Genomic DNA, 17,499 nt, shown 5'->3' with positions numbered 1-17,499 from the left:
GTCCACAGAAAATTATGTGTTTGGACTATGGAAACACACATACTACCAAATGAAAGATTGAACTCTCATCTTTCATCAGAAAAAAAAGTTTGTTTCTACCTTATTCCGTTTTTCAGTAATCAACAATAGAAAATGGTTAGTTTCACCTCTGTTTTCAAACAAACGTCTTTTAACGTCTTTGGCACTCCTCCATAGGATTTTACTAAACGTTATTTAACGTTTTTGGCAGTCAAAGAGTTAATACATTAATAAAACAAATGGCAAAAAATGAAATATTTCCATCTACATTTATTAAAAAAACAAAAACAGAACAAAACATCCAGTTGTCTCTCCCTCCCCGGGAAAGAGACAGAGCAACATGTTTTAAAAGCATACAAACCAGCAAACTGTATTCTAGCAGCATCCAAATGTTGGAATCTCCAAAGTCATCATTTATATATTTAAATATATAGTTTTTTTGTTTTGTTTTTTTTGCCCTGCCCAGCTACATACGCACTTTACAACATACACTGAGCTTTATCTCTCCTTAGTGCAGAAAAAGAAAATCAATTACCCTTAATAATAAAATAAACAACTTTAGGTTAAATAAGCTTAAATAACAGTGTTAAATACAAGACACTTCTGTGGCCGATATGTACAGAAATAAACACATTTGGCATTGTAATTGTGGTTCACTGCTGCTTGCTCTAATGCTCTTGAAAACCACTGCATAAGAACGCGATAAACTACATACAGGCACGCTCTCTCTCTCTCTTTCTCTCTCTCACACACACACACACACACACACACGTTTCTATCAGTGAGCCACAGACAAGGCATGTGTTTAGAAAAACCAAAGAGAAACAATCCGATTTACACCCAAGAGTTTTAGGCACAATCTCCTGCTTTCAAACCCACAACTGCTTCATGTTTGTGCTAACCTCTTCATAGTTTGATTCCTAACACAGTTTCATAACTACAACTTGTTATTGCTAGGACAGTGCGACAGTGAATGGAGACTACCGACAATGGCGTGTAGGGGAGAAAAGCACCTTTGAACGTCAAAAACTGCTGCCGAAATGTGACACGTCATCACAACACTGAGGGAACAAAAAGTAGAGTCGAGTTGAAATAGAAAGAAAAAGGCGCAAATAAAACCCCTTTTTAGTCACTTGGGGAACTCAAAAAGTCTCAAGTTGAGGTACATTCATTATTTCTTCAGCTGTACTTTTCACCCAGGGGTCGATTCCCCTTGAGCGTGTACCACTTGATGAAATCCTCGTCCCCAAGCAGCTGCGACAGCGTGCCGAGCCGAGCCCAGCTGCAGGTACAGTAGACTGACGTGACATACAGTACGTAGGTAGGTTACAAGTTGACTACAGTAAATGAGCTTTACATTCCACTACTGGAAGAGGATCTGGTGGAAGAATTCCTCCCTTGCAGCCGGAGATGAGGGAATAATTTCCCAGGAGTAGTCTCAGCTGGCGTGATGGAGAAACTCTTAATGTCACATACAGAACGCGAGGAGGCCTCATTCTCATTCACAAGTGTTGTGGACGGGCCCGGGAGCCTCCGATACGTCCGTGGCCATCTCAGGGCTTCTTGTCGATGCTGTGAAAGAACCACTCGGTGAACTTCCTGAGCTGAGCCGACGCCGTCTGGCTCTCCTCCTGTAGTCGCATGTTGTCCTGCCTCAGGTGCTGAACCTCCTCCTGTAGCATCGCCTTGTCCTCCTTCTCCTAAACACACGCGACGTGAACAAGGTTAACGAGAGCACTTTAAAAATGTTGATGATTAAAAATTTAGTTTGTTTGGAGATTTGTGTGGTACATCTGCGGGGGGGGGGTTGGGGATTTTCAACAAAAAGTTCTGGGGAAACATTTTTGGAAGAATACTTTCGTAACAGTATTATACACTCTAAAAACAGTTGGGTAAAAAAAAATAACCCAAATATGGTCACAAATGGATCGATCCTCTACTTTGAGTCAAGAAATGGGTATTTTAGTGTAAAACAACTCATAAATATCGGTCAGATCCTTTACTTGGGTAAAAAAAAGGGTCATTTTGGATAAAACAATCAAGAAAATGGGGTCAAATTGACCCATAAAGTGGATCGGTCCATTTTTCATCCATAATTGGGTTACTTATGACAATTTTTTTTTAGAGTGTATACTATCCACTCTAAAAACAGACGGTCAATTTGAACTAAGTTGTGGTTTGTTTTGTACAAAGCAACATTTGTGGGTTGTTTAGAACAGTGGTCCCCAACCTTTTCTGTACCACAGACCGGTTTAATGTCTGACAATATTTTCACGGCCCAATCTAAAGGTTTAGCTGATAAAGACAAAATAAAATGACAAGAAAAAAACTGTGGTATTTTCTCTATAATAATAATGAACGTAAATCCACTGTGTAATCATGTGCAACTTTATTAATGGTGTCCGTAACGTCGCACAAACAACAGAGTTGTCAAGTGAGACGGATGTAACAGACAGAATCCGGCCACTTTTCAAAATAAAACATCATTTTCGAAAAAAATAAAAATAATGCAATTTTTTTTCTTTCGGTACCAAATGACCCACGGCCGCGGCCCGGTGATTGGGGCCCACTGGTTTAGAACACTAGTTTTTTTTATTGAGGGGGGTCAAACAACCCAGAAAATTGGGTCAAAATGTGGTGGTAGTGAATTGGCCTATTTTGGGTTATTTTTTTGTCCGAATTTTCAGATGTTTGTGTAAATGTATTTCATTAAAAATGATTTCCTGATCTAAAGTTGATTTACATAAGGTAACCATATGAGAGACAATTTGATCTGTATGTTCCATCCACATTTAAAAATTCAAACACAGACTCAATAGATTGTTGTATTTGCACTTATTTTATGTGAAGAAATTACAAATTGTTCATATGATTTGCAACAAGATCAATAAAAGTGAATATTTTCCAAATGATCACAAAAAAGTGGGGACATTTTGGAAAAATCCTTATTTATGGCTTTTTAGGTGACAAATAAAGATGGAGATAAAATTGCAGTGAATGTAGCCTTTGAACTCAAATGTGTTTGACGCTCCTGGTTTAAAATGATAGATAGGAAGTTGCACATGAGCAAACTCATCCTGATGACAAAAAGTCTCTTTGGGGAAGGTAACAAAGATGGAGGAGGTGCATCCATCCGTCCATTTTCAAAAGCAGCATTTTTGAGTCGCGGGTGAGCTGACGCCAATCATGGCCGACTTTGGGCGAGAGGCAGAGCAAACCCGATAGACAATCTTCAATTAACTCTTTGACTGCCAAAAACGTTAAATAACGTTTAGTAAAATCCTATGGAGGAGTGCCAAAGACGTTAAAATACGTTTTTTTTTCAAAACAGGTGAAACTAACCATTTTCTATTGTTGATTACTGAAAAACGGAATAAGGTAGAAACAAACTTTTTTTTCTGATGTAAGATGAGAGTCCAATCTTTCATTTGGTAGGATGTGTGTTTCCATAGTCCAAACACATAATTTTCTGTGGACCTTGAAAGATCAGTCAAAAATGCTTAAATCGGCAGGCACCCACGGCATCCCTTTTCTGAAAACGTCTGGCAGTCAAAGAGTTAACAAAACATGCAAGCTCCACACAGGAAGGCCAGAGGCAAGATTTCAACCTAGAACCTCAGACCTGCGAGTCACACTCGCTAACCACTAAAAGGAGGAAGTACATAATTAAAAATTCTTAAAAAGAGGGGGATGAAAGTGTCGCCATTACAAACGCTTTTCATCATTAAAGGCAGATATTAACATAGCAAAGCAGCCTTTTTAGCTTGATAAAAGTGCCCTTCCTCCTATTTCTCAAAAGTGAATGATTAGAGGAGGGGATACATGAAGGCCTTATATAAAGAGGCAAGGAAAGCAGGCTATTGAATGAGGCCAAGTTGCTATTGTGCAGACACACGGGGCACTTATGAGTCTATTCTGAGCTGGACTGGCATGGAGATAAATGGAGAGCAAACGGAACGGAACGCTTAAAAGCGGAAGAAATACATGAGATGTGGGCAAAGTTACCTTTCGGAGGTCATGCTGCAGCTGCCTGAGGATCACCTCCAGCTGGTTCACTTTGCCAGTCAGTGTAGATGGGGCGCTACAGAGCGGAAGATAATAATAAGAATAAAAAAAACAGTCTAATAGTCCCGCAATGGTCAAATTATTTTATTAACAAAAAATTATGCCATACTAAAATAAAATTAAAAAAATCATAAAATATCTTTGGAAACAGCCAATGGGACTGACAACAATAAGAGTTACAGTATATGAGGCAACTTTACATGAATAATAAATACTATATAGGCAGATAGGAATGGCACTGTACATGAATATATAAATATAATATATATACAGTAATTATTATCACATTATTGTACTACAGATTGCTTCTCAGTTTCTTATTGGAATTCATCTATTTTTATTTGCGTATTATGTTGCAACATCCAATTTGCGTATTATAGTACTTGAATAGTATTCTTCTGATTAGTAGTTGTAAACTCTAATTTGGAGCTTCAACTTTTACTTTTTGCAGAAGGATTTACCACTAAAGATGTGGAGGACCAAAACTGCCACAATAAAAAAATTATAAATTAATAAATAGATAAAAGTGAAAATTTAAAAGGATATTAAAAATCATAATTCAAAAATTAAATACAATGGAAATAAAACATATCTCTCTCTCTCTCTCTATATATATATATATATATAAAATAAATGTAATACTAAATACAAAAATAATTTAAAAAAATAAAAATTAATGTGGAAATAAGTACAAAATATATAAATATAATTAATATCAATCAATAAATAAAAACGCTCTGCACTCACATTTATGTATTTCATGCTGCAGACGCTCTGTCAGGACGAAATGTTATTCAAATGAGGGGGGCGGTCCTAAGCGTGTCTTGGGTTGGACTCCGCCGTCGCAAACTGCCTTTCAATGGTCGAGTGAGCTTATCACCTCTACTTGTTGTCGAGCAACTCAAACTTGTTTGGCGACCCGCTCACTCGACCATTAAAAGGCAGTTTGCAACGGCGGAGTCCAACCCAAGACACAATTCGACCTGACACAGCGCCAGGCAGCATGAAATAAATAAATATGAGAGCTGAGCGTTTTTATTAATTAATTGATATTTAATTCTATTTATATATATATTTTTTTTCTTTTATCTATTTATTTATGGATAGTAATATTTTTGTTTGTTTTTATTTCCATTTATATTTATTTTGGGGATTTAATTTTTGAATTATATTTTTATATCTTATATACCTATTTTTATTTTCACCTTATTTATTTATTTGTTTATTTATTTATTTTTAATTTAGGCAGTTTTGGTCCTCCATAAAAGAGGGGGACTACTGTTAACAGAGCTATACAAACAAAAATATTATAATAATTGTATCTAATTATATATAATTAATAATTATAATTATAATTATTTACATAAAAATAAAGCATCAACACTATCAGCAGGGCAGTGACAGCAACAAAATAAAAAATATTTTGTAATCTCATTTTGTATCTTTGCAGACATAAATGTGAACAAAAGAAGAAATAATAGGCGGGGCACTGTTTGTGACAACTATACTGGAATACATTTTATATGGACTACACAGTTATAAGTATAGTATTGGTTGCAAGTGAGATTATGTCATTTACAGTTTGTGCTTGGACGCATACAGTACGCTCATGTCCAGGGCCGGCCCTAGGTGATTTGGTGCCCTAGGCGAAAGTGTCGATTCTAGTCCCACCCCCACCCCCCCTCCCCGGCCCTTCTCATGTCATTACGTACGCTGCATCTAACGCCGCTCCTTCCGCCTCCACAACCCGTCTGGTCAGCTCTCGAGATAGCTCCAGTGCTTCGGCTCGCTGCATGTCCGTCATGGTGCAGAAAGACGCCACACGCTGGTCTACAGACACAATAGGTGACATATTAGGTCAGAATGCTCATCTATAAATAGCACATTGACATCATTCAAGCCGAATATGAAGAGGATATGGAAAAAAAGGACTCTCTTGCTCTCCCACAGAGCGATGGAGGAGGCAGACAATATGGAACAAGGTGGTAAACAGAGCGTTGAGTTCAGCCCCCCCCCCCCCCCCTCCTCTCAGAGTTTTCCTCTGGCAGCTGTCTGGCTCTTAATGGGCTGAGAGGAATCAGGCATGCTTCTTTTCCCGTATCAGGCCCTTAAGCTTCCCCAAATCCCAGTGGAAAAGCCAAATTTAGCATGTTTTGCTTGGGACTGCTCAGTTCTGAAGGCATAATGCTCTTTTCTTGAGTAAGCATCCTCTCTGTCCTGCGCTCATGGTGTGAGACACAAGATAGGGGAATCTGCATATTCACAGGAGAGATTAAGAAAAACCCTTCCTTTAATGTAGCACTAATCCAGTCAGAGACAAAAAGCTAATTGAGTCTGGATGTGGATGCTCAGACGAGCCAGGAAAGGGACACCAAGCTTTCATTTACATATGAATGAATACTTTCTTCATATTCTGCATATGTGTTTGAAAGATTAAAGACACAGAAAAGCAGTTTGTGTGTTTTGAAAAATGTAGCGTATAACTTGAGTATACAAACAGTAGCTATTAGATTTCGCTGCAAAAGAAATATTACAGTGTGCAATAATCATTTGTGAAGTCTTATTGAATTGAAGCAAATGACATTTTTGTTGTTAAAATGTAGTAAGGCCCCAGAGCATCTGCCCTGCGCGAGCGTCTCCGGGTCTAAGTGAGCAGTGGTGGTTAAATCGACATACACGTATAAGCATAGCACAACAAGAGCCTCTAGCCACGCTCTGCTCCAGCAACAAGCCTCCATTTGTACACGCTGTCGTTTTCGTCCGGTCGGGCTGCCTGTCACACTCTGCGTCACTCGCCCTGTTTCTATTCCACTTAAATGCTTTGCTGCAGGGCAATGCAGCAGAAAATGTATCAGTGAGGAATCCGAATCAGGAGTTCTTATTAATTATGACAAACGAGTAGTCACATGCTACATTGCCTGAGCCGTGGACTCGGGGTCAGAGGGAGTTCAGGCATGCTGGCGTTTCTGTGACAAATGGGAAATACTCTGCAAGCAGGATCATAAAAGAAGAAAAAATTGATGTTGCTGACCATGAGAAAAAAAATGATGACGTGTATCATCACTTCTTCAATGCAATTAAAGTGCTCTCTCACTTTTTGGACTGTAGGATACCTTTATCTCCTAACTTGTGTTTGCTAGGTGACCTAACAACAACTGACTTGCCACATAAACAATTTCAATCTACACTTGTAGCCCTTACTATCGCAAAAAAAAACAATTCTTGTTAACTGGAAAAATAAACAAACTCTGAATATCGACCAATGGTCTAACCTCCTCATAAATCACATTTTAATGGAAAAAATATCTGCCTCAAATAAAAACCAAATATCAAAATTTATAGAAACATCGTCTACGTATATAGAATTTTTTAACTTAATTCTGGTTACTTAATTCTGCCTGTTAGCGAGTGATAACTTACATTGATGTTTCTGCATTTGGCAATTTATTATTATATTATATTATTAGTATGGGATTTTTTTTAATAGGTTTTAGGTGAACTAATGAATACACACACACTCGCACGCACACACACACGCACGTACACATACTCACCCACATACAAAAAAAAAAAAAAAATATATATATATATATATAAATAAATAAATAAATAAAAAAGGAGAGCAATGATGGCATGTCAAATCAAATGAACAATACTGAGCTCTCCAGAAAAAAAAAAAATAATAAAAAAAATAAAAAAAAGTGCTCTCTCACTTGACGGGGACCAGCCGCTCTGGTTAATTTGAGAAGACAACAGTTTGTTATTAATTCGGGAAAAAAAGGAACGGATGCTACTTTTAGTATGAATTTCACCGGGACAGTCTCGGTTTTGAGCCTTGGGTCCTGAGTCCCGGCGGATCTCCCCAATATCCCGGTGTCCCTTTTTTTTTTTTAGACGCGCGTTTCGAAACATGCACCTATGTCTCGTGTGTGTTTGTTTACGGGGGTTTCTTAGAGAAGACTGCATTGACTATTTATGTGTGAGAATGAGTGCGCCGGCTGTGATTGGCTAAGGGAGGCGGAATCAGGCGAACTTAATGGAGACAATGTCACTTTACTTTGCCGGTACAACACAAATTTACAATATTTGTTTGAGAGAAATATTTTATTTATGTGTATTTATTTGTATATAAAACTTAAAAGTTGTGGTTTTCTGTTAAATGTTGGTGAAATTATTTAAATCAATAATATTTTGTAACCAATTACTTCGGATTTGGGACACACAATTCTTGTTTGGACACACAGAGAGAGAGAGAGAGAGAGAGAGAGTGTGAGAGAGAGGGAGGGAGAGAGAGAGGGAGGGAGAGAGAGGGAGAGAGGTGGGGGGAGGGAGGGGGAGAGAGAGAGAGAGAGGAAGAGAGAGGGGGAGAGAGAGGGAGGGAGAGAGAGAGGGAGAGAGGTGGGGGGCCGGAGGGGGAGAGAGAGAGAGAGAGTGTGTGAGAGAGAGGGAGGGAGAGAGAGAGGGAGAGAGAGAGAGGGAGGGGGAGAGAGAGAGAGGAAGAGAGAGGGGGAGAGAGAGGGGGAGGGAGGGGGAGAGAGAGAGAGAGAGAGAGAGGGAGGGGGAGAGAGAGAGAGAGCGAGAGAGACATTTTACAGGAGTACATAATCTGCTTGAGCTGTGAATGCATGTGATGTACTAGGAAGAAGAAGGAGAAGAAGGAGAAGGATCTGTCGGTCCGAAAACAGCGGTGACAAACTGTAACTTTCAAGGTGATGAACTGTAATTTAGTGACACCCAAGTACAGTTAAAACGATGACGGACTGATGATGACAGTTTGTTTCAGCTTGAAATAATGATGGACTGACAATGATGAATGATGGACTGGCAAAATTTACTGTCACGCCCACCTCTGGATACATCACTTCCGTTTGAGAAAGATGCATATTCTTTTTATTTGTTTAAATTTTAATACACCTAGAGAATAGGAGTGGAACAGTATCAATATTAGTAATTTGGACTTTTTTTAATTAAATTTTTTATTTAATATTTAATTTAAGCAAATGGTGCTCTGCTTAATGGATTATAAAAGCCATTTGTCTGGGAGGAAACCACATATATAGCAGCTGTAGCACTATTTTTGGTCTTGGCAGAGAAAAAAACCCTGTGCAACCAATTTTCATGAAACTACCAGTCTGTGAAAAAAAAAAAAGAAGTCCAAAATCCACCTGAAGGCTGATTACTTAGTGAGCAGTGCGGTGTTGGGCTTGCAGTGTCAAAAATAGGCTCCATTTCCAAGCTAACTCGCTTGACAGGAATCAGAATAAGGCCCAGAGCAGAGGGTAAAAAGCTAACAATTCCCAAAGGTTGCCTCTATGAACATTTTGGAGAGACAGGAAGAAGTAAACTATTCTAAACCTACACATGCAAGACAGAAAGTTCTTGCGGGCTGCAGACAAACAAACATATAAGGCTAAGCAGCAAAAGAGGAAAGGCGGGTGTTGTCTAGGGGGCGCTAGCAGCTTGAGGAAGGCAGGTTACCTTCAAAGGCTTTTGCTGCGTCAACCAGGTGAGACCAGTCCAGGCCTGTGGCAGTCTCTGGGAGGGGCATGAGGCCCGGGTCGCTGAACTTGGACCTGTCTGCCAAGAAGCCGTCAGAGAACCAAAACTCATCTGCAGAGACAGGCGGGTGCCCAGATCAGTGCCTGACTTGAGGGCTCATTTTGGAGTTGCCCATTCATTTGCAGCAGGGCATATGTGAAGGGTTAAGAGGGGGGGGTGGGCATAAGGGGGGGTTGGGAATTGGAATCTCACTTCATTAGGATGTATACCCACAACAGCTAACTTTAATATATGCTTAGTTAAACATCTCGTTTAAAATCTGGCATTCAAGTCAATATTGACTCTGACTGTCTCAAACTGCAAAGTAACTTTAAAGACAAAGACCGTTGGGTGGATTGACATGAAACCAATTTCTCTGCATATCAATTCCAAAACACTGCGAGAGGCGATAAATAACCTGTCAAAGTGAATGTCTCATGTTTCGATCAATATCGCCCTTCCCTGCGACCGAGCCTCTAAAAAAAATATCCACTGCAATCAACAGGCCACAATTCCGAAGAGGCATTTTGAGAAGCGTGAGATGGGAAGCACATATAGAGACAGAGAGCTTGAGCTGAACCTTCCGTTCTATTCGCCAGCAGTTTGAGGGATTCATTTGACTAAATTGGGCTGTTTCACAACAGAAAAAAAAGCGAGAGCCGCTGTTCTCGACCATCCTTCAAAACAATCAGGAATCCATCAGGGTGACAGCTAGACAAGGCTAAGGAGCCAAGCATCCCCCTCAAAAGCTGTTTTCAGTCTCGCAGCGGCAGCCAGAGACGGCTGAGGAATAATGTGGAAATGAGACATGAGGGACAGAGAGGGGAAGCAAGACAGTGACTGATGAGTGAACGAAGCACTGCGACTGACACACGCTAGCATGGAAACACGGACACGTTCACGTCATGTCGGAGCTGAGCTTTAAAGACCTGCACTGGTGCAAGCAGGACACATCACACTTTTTTTTTTTTTTTTTACTAATACATATTCATAGGACGCCGTGGCAAAACTAGCCAGCAGTGACAGGTGTCGACTCGGTGCGGACGGCGCGGCGAGCCTCTTGTCGGCAACACGCCGCCTAACACACACTTCCAATTAGCTGGCGATGCCAAGGAGTTTTGTTGGAGTGTTTTTTCTGGTGGGGCCAGTGAAATTGTTTTGATACAAGTAGCTCTTCAAACAAGTATCCAAACGCTGACTCTCATCTGGAGCCAAGGCTCGCTATTGAAAACAAACATTTGAGTAAGTTGACTTGCCTGCACAAAGCCATACAATTATGGTAAATATCCATCCATCCATTTTTTTAACCGCTTTTCCTCACAAGGGTCGCGGGGGGGCGCTGAAGCCTATCCCAGCTGGCTTCGGGCAGTAGGCGGGGTACACCCTGAACACCCTCGCTCCTAAAATGCTAATGCTAAAAAGCTAATCATGCCAAGTTGTGCTTGGAAGTTTACATGCCCTTAGTCTAAAAAGTCTTAATGCCCATAAAATGCAAATGTACTGTGGCAGTTTTTTTCCATCCATCCATTTTCTTAACCGCTTTTCCTCACAAGGGTCGCTGGAGCCTATCCCAGCTGGCTTCGGGCAGTAGGCGGGGTACACCCTGAACTGGTTGCCAGCCAATCGCAGGGCACACAGAGACGAACAACCATCCACACACAATCACACCAATGGACAATTTGGAGTGTTCAATTAACCTGCCATGCATGTCTTTGGAATGTGGGAGGAAACCGGAGTACCCGGAGAAAACCCACGCAGGCACGGGGAGAACATGCAAACTCAACCGAGGAAGGCCGAAGCCCGGACTCGATCTCACGTCCTCTGCACTGGGAGGCGGACGTGCTAATATGGTAAATAGTTTGTCATTTTATATGTAATTAATCAGCGTCTTCTCCTCCAAGCTTGCACTTACTCCTCAGGTTGGATTGCGGCTGGTTGTGGATCATGCGAGGAGGCAGCGTGCAGTGGTAAGGTGGCGTGGTGCTGAACAGGATGTCGTTAGGCATGGCTTGGTCCAACATTGAGCTGTGGGAGCTGGCGTACGACGAGCCCTTGCGGTTGCTACATACACTCTCGTCCGATAACGTCCGGTACAGGGAATGACGCGGCGACAGACTTCCTGTCACAGACAGCTGGGGTGGAACAAAGAAAAAGAACAATTTATCAAAAGGAAGTCAACAAGAATCGAAAAACACTTTGTGCTTTAATCAACAGCGGGTGGTTAAGGAGATAACAGATGTGAAATGACATCAGGAATCAACAAGAATTCTTATTAGAAAGTAGAAAAGCGGTACACATATCGGAGCTCCTTCATAGAATATAACTATCAGCTCTCTCCCAAGCTTAACCCTGGAGAACCTACGGGGTCAAATTTGGCCCCTATAAATTCTGCTACTCAAATAACAAAGAGCTTTTTTTTTTTTTTTTTTTTACAAATTTAACTTCAAAAGTCCAGAGTGCCACTTCTGACCCCTGCATGGGGCCATCTACTGGATGAATATTGCACTTACATGAGCCAGAGTGGTGGTGACAAGATGGCTAAAATGCAACAAATGAAACAAAAAAATTATATTGTTCAATGTGGCTGTGTATTTGATTGATTATTTTCTTAAATTCTAAATAGTTTACTGACTGTTTTTGTTATTCTGATTTTTCGAAATGATACCCCTAAATCCCAAAGGGTCAAATTTCGTCCTAATCCTAAATTAGGGAATAAATTGAAAAAAACATTGAAAAAACATATATTTTGGTGTTCAGTGAACTTATAGCAGTCATTTAAGGTATAATTCATAATTTTCCAAAGAAGAAAAGGGTTCTTGGGTTCTCCAGGGTTAAGGTCGTGAGTTCCTTCCTCAACCTGGAGTCAAGTCAAGTCAAGTCAAGTGACTTTTTTCTCTCTATTTGGTCCCACTCTAAATACAGTCAAATTTACTTTGCAGAATTTACTGTGTAGTTTTTTTGGTTTTAGGATTTACAATTAACAGCTGTTAACTAGTTAGGAATGTTAAAATTCTACCTAGAACATTGCCTTTACACCATGGGTCTAAAACTCAACTTTCGGAGGCCACTTGAGATTGGGAGTGTCTGGGTCGCATCAAGTATAAAAAAAAATACAACTAATCCAATTTTCTCAATCCTTATTGATAAAAGATCAGAACATTGATAGAAGGAGTCCTCGAGTTACGTCCGAGTTACGTTCGTACGCTGGCGATTTCTGTCAGATTTCACCATTAAAGTCGTTATTTACATCAAAATGCTTTGTATAGTAATTTAAAAAAACATATTTGCGCGACCCAGAAGAGCCGGAACCAATATTTGGTGTTTCAGCACGGTTATTCATCGCTGACGGACGGCAGAGCGGAGCTAATTCAAACTTAAACACAGAAATGTACAAAAAGATTGTACATTTAATTGTAAATTGAGATATAAAATGTGCGCTTTATTTGCGATTAATCGTGAGTTAATTGAAGTCATGCAATTAATTACGATTAAAATTTTGAATCAACTGACACCTTTAATGTTCCCCGGGCCGCGAGTTTGCTTTACAGGTATTTTATAACAATTCTGACAGTTTGAATGAATTTGCTCTATAAACAAATCAGAACTTCCACTCTGCTTAAATCTAAAATATACGACAACAAAATACAAAGGTGTCATTACTTCCAATATAAATTGCAACAAAGGTTTGGCAGCACTCTTGAGATGCTTGTAACAAAGGTTTTTTATCAAGATACTGTCGATAGTGCAGTCTACTAAATCACCATTTTACTAAGCCGAGCGCATACTTCCTCTAGAAGGCATATACTGTGCAAACTGCTTTGTGTGTGTGCTTGCCACAATAGACTGCGAATGGACTCTCCGAGGCCAGAGCTGCGGTCACCATACAAGGTTAGAAACAACTACGGTAGGAGAGTGGGAAAAGCATTTTCCTTCTGAGGGGATTTCTGCTCACAGAGCTGTATTCCACAATGGATACATACAGAGTTCCAAGGCCGCGGTCAGAATTTTGACAGGGATCTCCTCTTGCAACACGCAAAACCACACAGCGCAACCCAATCCGTCATTGCCCTGTTCAGCTTACATAAACATTGCTGGAGAGGCATCTGAAGTAGCCACTAATGATATGCAGGGCTGTCAGCCAGATGGGTAAATGTGGGCCTAAAGCGTCCTGACTGTAACCATCGCTGACTGGCGTCCACGCAAGCCAACACCCAGCCATCTCGATTTCAAAGATGGTATTATAGAGTCAGATGCTAACAAACAGCTAATTCAAGTGTGTACACATGCTGCGTCCTCAGAAGCTCTCAGAGACTTTAAATTCAATTGGAAGTCAACCTCAAAATTGTATTTACAATAATATGCTTTATTCACCCCCACTAGCCTAACATTATTATTATTATGAATAATATTGCATTTGTGGAATATAAATAAAGCAGCAAAATCCACCAGTTACAGTATAGACATCTCAGTGGGCGGCCATTTTGTCACTGAGGTAACGACCAATCACAACTCAGCTTGCAAACGTCACATGACCAAACTCAGAAAACAGACGAGCCGTGATTGGTGGTTTCCTGAGCAACTGTGATGTCATTTTCAGTCAACAGCAAGTGGCAAAATGGCCGCCCCCCTGAGATAGATTTTTGCTGTTGAATTCATATTCCACAAACACAATATTAATCTTCTGATTAATATTGCGTTTGTGGTTATTAAACCACTGTTTAAACTAGTATGGAGGCTGCATAAAACATATTTTCGTTTCGACTTCGACCGTAGCGCCTTCTTTTTTGTTATTTTCCCACAGTAATCACGCCATTTTAAAGTGTTTAAGTTACCATTAGCTCCGCGTTGCCGTGCGTCAGCAATGAATGTCCGTGCAGAAACACAAAATATTGGTTCCGGCATCTTCCAGGTTGCGCAAATGTGTTTTTTTAAAATTACTGTATGAAGTATTTTGATGTAAATATCAACTCTAAAGATGAAATCCAACTTAAGTGGAATTCAGGTTACATCGCCAGTGTAGGAACGGAACTCGTCTGTTCCTCAAGGACTCTCTGTAAAGAAAATACTTTGGGTTGACTTCCCCCTTAACGAGGTTCTGTGTTGTTACAAATTCTCCCGTCCAAATCTACAGAATAAAACACTATTCAGTTCTCACTGATCAAGATGTTAACCAGTTCAGAACTTTCCATAAAAACGGGCGATTCGTGATCCTGCAAAAAATATCTCGAACGTGACATTTTTAGCTTTTTCCATGCAGCAATGGTTATCATCACTGCTAAACATTCCATGGCCAGTTTAGGCCATTTTTTTAGCACATGCTCTTATCAGCCTGACATCACCATCCACCTATTTCCCCCCCTGATTTATCTGACTTTTTCCTCAATGGATAAAGCCAACGAACGGCATATGGAACTCTTTGACGTGCCACTTGGGAGGATGTGACGGACAACCACCTATTCAGTCGCCAGTTTTTTTCCCACAAGAGGAGCCGTGCGGTCGAAAAAGCTGCAAACGGCCTTTCCTTTACGTCAGCTGTACAATAGCCAGCCTGTCCGTGGAAGGGACGTCCCGGCGGACATTGTGACTGCCAAAGAAAATCTTTCCGCACCTGCTCACCCACACAAAGAATGGCATCGGGTGGCCGCCGGAAGTGACACATGCGTTAACCTTTACTGCATTACTCTCCTTGATTACATAGAGGCCCCATCGCGTCACATTGTATTAAATTAGAAAGGATCCAATGGTTTTTTCCAACATTGTCATTACTGTAAAGCGACTCTTTCACATGCTAGCTGATGATTGAAAACATTCACCCCCCAACAAAAGAGCCGTATGTATTCATTAGGATTACATGGTTTATATACAGCCGTTTGGGCATCTGGCTCAGTGCCCTCTTTGCATGCATCTCCCTCCCAGATTGCTTTCCCACATGTTATCAGGCACAGGATGTGAGCAAACAAGGGCTTACAATCTAAACTCCCGTCGCAGGGCTTCTTTGGGTTTGTTATTGAGCCCTTCTTAGACATTGAGCGGAAAACGAAGGGAAACGACAAAGAGCAACCACGACGCATCTGTGTTCATTTCACAACAGAAAAGACCCCGTTTTACAGTGAAAAGGCTAGCGTGTAAAGACGCGACAAAGTAATCAGTGCGCAAGGACACGGCTGTGTCTTCCTCCTCTCACGAGAGGAAGTGGATTTTGTGCAAGAATTGAGCGCCATCCAAAAATAACCCATTTGTGCATCTCTAGGGTCCCTTCCAGGAAGATAATAGATGGAGGACAGCAGGAGGGAGTGGTGGAGATGATGCAATTAATAGAGTCTGTAGGACCCAGCAACAGCAAACATTATTCCATTCTGCGCCTTTAATCCATGACATCCCAATAGAGCAGACTCGGGCTTTGTTATAAATTGAATTTACCTGTCAATAACAACCGCAGATAACGGCTCTGATGTCGAGAGAGGAGTTGTGCAGCCGCAGATGTTTGCTCTGCTTTGTGGTTAGAGGTTATCTGCTCTGGTTCAAGCTTTGAATCCGGGGAAATAGCCTAAGGGGTGTTTGCTCATATCGGTGCTTGATCCTTACAATGCTGTGTTTTCTCATGTTAAAGTTTAACAGCTTCCATTTGCACACATGTATAGTAAAGCTAGTTGGTGGCCTCACCTTTTGACCCCTGCCTTCTCCTGGCGGACTGTCGGGCAACATCCTTTTCAGGTATTCCTCCTTTGAAAGTCTCTGCAATGATTTTCCATCCCGCTCGGCGGCCTTGAGGCGGCAGGCGGCCTCTTGTGCATACAACTGCCTGAAGACGAGACAGAGGGCAAACAACAGCAGATATCAGCGGGGGGGTCACGCAAGCCACATCCTGCAGGGGAGGCCGGGTTCGGCTATGCAAGAAAGTATGTCAGTATCACACAAGGCGACTCGGGCGGATCTGATTTGGCATGCCAACATCAGGCTTCAACAGCGTGTGAAGGAGCAGAGCTGGAAATGTGTGAAGAACACAGCCAAGCACCGTGAAAGGGAGGAAGGGGAGGAAAAAAGAAGGATTTGTAAAAGACCACATCTATAAAGAAGTGCAGAAATATTGGACTGGACTGTAGGAGTGTTGGGACACCACTGGAGGAAGACACAAAAGCTGCAGGACTGGGAAGAGGTGGCACGTTTTGGTTTGTGGGCGGTTGAGGACATTCAAATGCTTTTTAGAGCGAGCGCTCGGATGTGAGTGACCTATTCGGGGGAAGTCAGTTTAAGTGAGCAGCCAGTGAGGATGACACCGTGTCAGCACTGCTCTTAGCACCGCTCTTGGCAGTGTCAGATGCCGCTACAGTGGGAAATTACAACTCACGTGCCTGGCTGCAATGCTTACACATAGACACGCTTGTTAAGCGTTGCACAGCGGGAGATTGTTCACGCCAAACCGATTGCTAAAAGATTATGCAATTCTTTGGGCTATACTTTGCACTAAAACATATTTTACGGTTAGTCCTTGTTCTGTACTGTTAACATTGATCTGTAGTTGGGTTTCCAACTTTCCATCCACCCATTTTTATTCAAATGTTCAAGAAAAGCGAAAACGGAAACGCTAGAAATTCGAAAAAGAGCCCAAAATTTGCAAAAAAAGCTTTTACGCTTGGAGAGGGTGGATTTCGACGAAAACAAAGTGACGATTAATGGAATTTTTGTAAATGGAAAACAGCAAAGAAACGCGACGGTTTATCAAGAATTACAAAAGCAAACTCATACGACGTCATCGCTCGGCGCAGTCCCTTTCTGTTCTTCTTCTTCTTTTAAATTACTAGTGGCTCACATCTCTACGGTGTATACCGCCACCTACAGCGGCGGAGTCCCCTCTCAATATTTGCAAAAGAAGAACAG

At 41.2% G+C, this 17,499-nt stretch overlaps 1 protein-coding gene across 5 annotated transcripts in view; it reads right to left on the bottom strand.

Annotated features, from left to right (window-relative positions):
- Positions 1-270: 270 nt before the first annotated feature.
- The window catches only part of LOC144061452 (signal-induced proliferation-associated 1-like protein 2), a 99,898-nt gene continuing 82,669 nt past the window's right edge, over positions 271-17,499 (bottom strand). For 4 of the 5 annotated variants that reach the window (XM_077581939.1, XM_077581941.1, XM_077581943.1 and 1 more), the window contains 6 exons: positions 16,285-16,423; positions 11,534-11,753; positions 9,562-9,693; positions 5,796-5,913; positions 4,024-4,099; positions 271-1,718 (listed from right to left, as the gene is read on the bottom strand). In XM_077581939.1, coding sequence (XP_077438065.1) covers positions 1,572-1,718; positions 4,024-4,099; positions 5,796-5,913; positions 9,562-9,693; positions 11,534-11,753; positions 16,285-16,423 — 832 coding nt within the window. In that variant the 3' untranslated portion in view covers positions 271-1,571. The remainder of the gene's footprint in view (positions 1,719-4,023; positions 4,100-5,795; positions 5,914-9,561; positions 9,694-11,533; positions 11,754-16,284; positions 16,424-17,499) is intronic. The other variant, XM_077581942.1, reaches the window with a different exon arrangement.

The sequence above is a fragment of the Vanacampus margaritifer genome, chromosome 12, assembly GCF_051991255.1.
Source record: "Vanacampus margaritifer isolate UIUO_Vmar chromosome 12, RoL_Vmar_1.0, whole genome shotgun sequence".
In the NCBI taxonomy this organism is placed as follows: Eukaryota; Metazoa; Chordata; class Actinopteri; order Syngnathiformes; family Syngnathidae; genus Vanacampus; species Vanacampus margaritifer.
The sequence above is the reverse complement of the archived record's forward strand: the minus strand, read 5'-3'. Positions and strand labels throughout refer to the sequence as shown.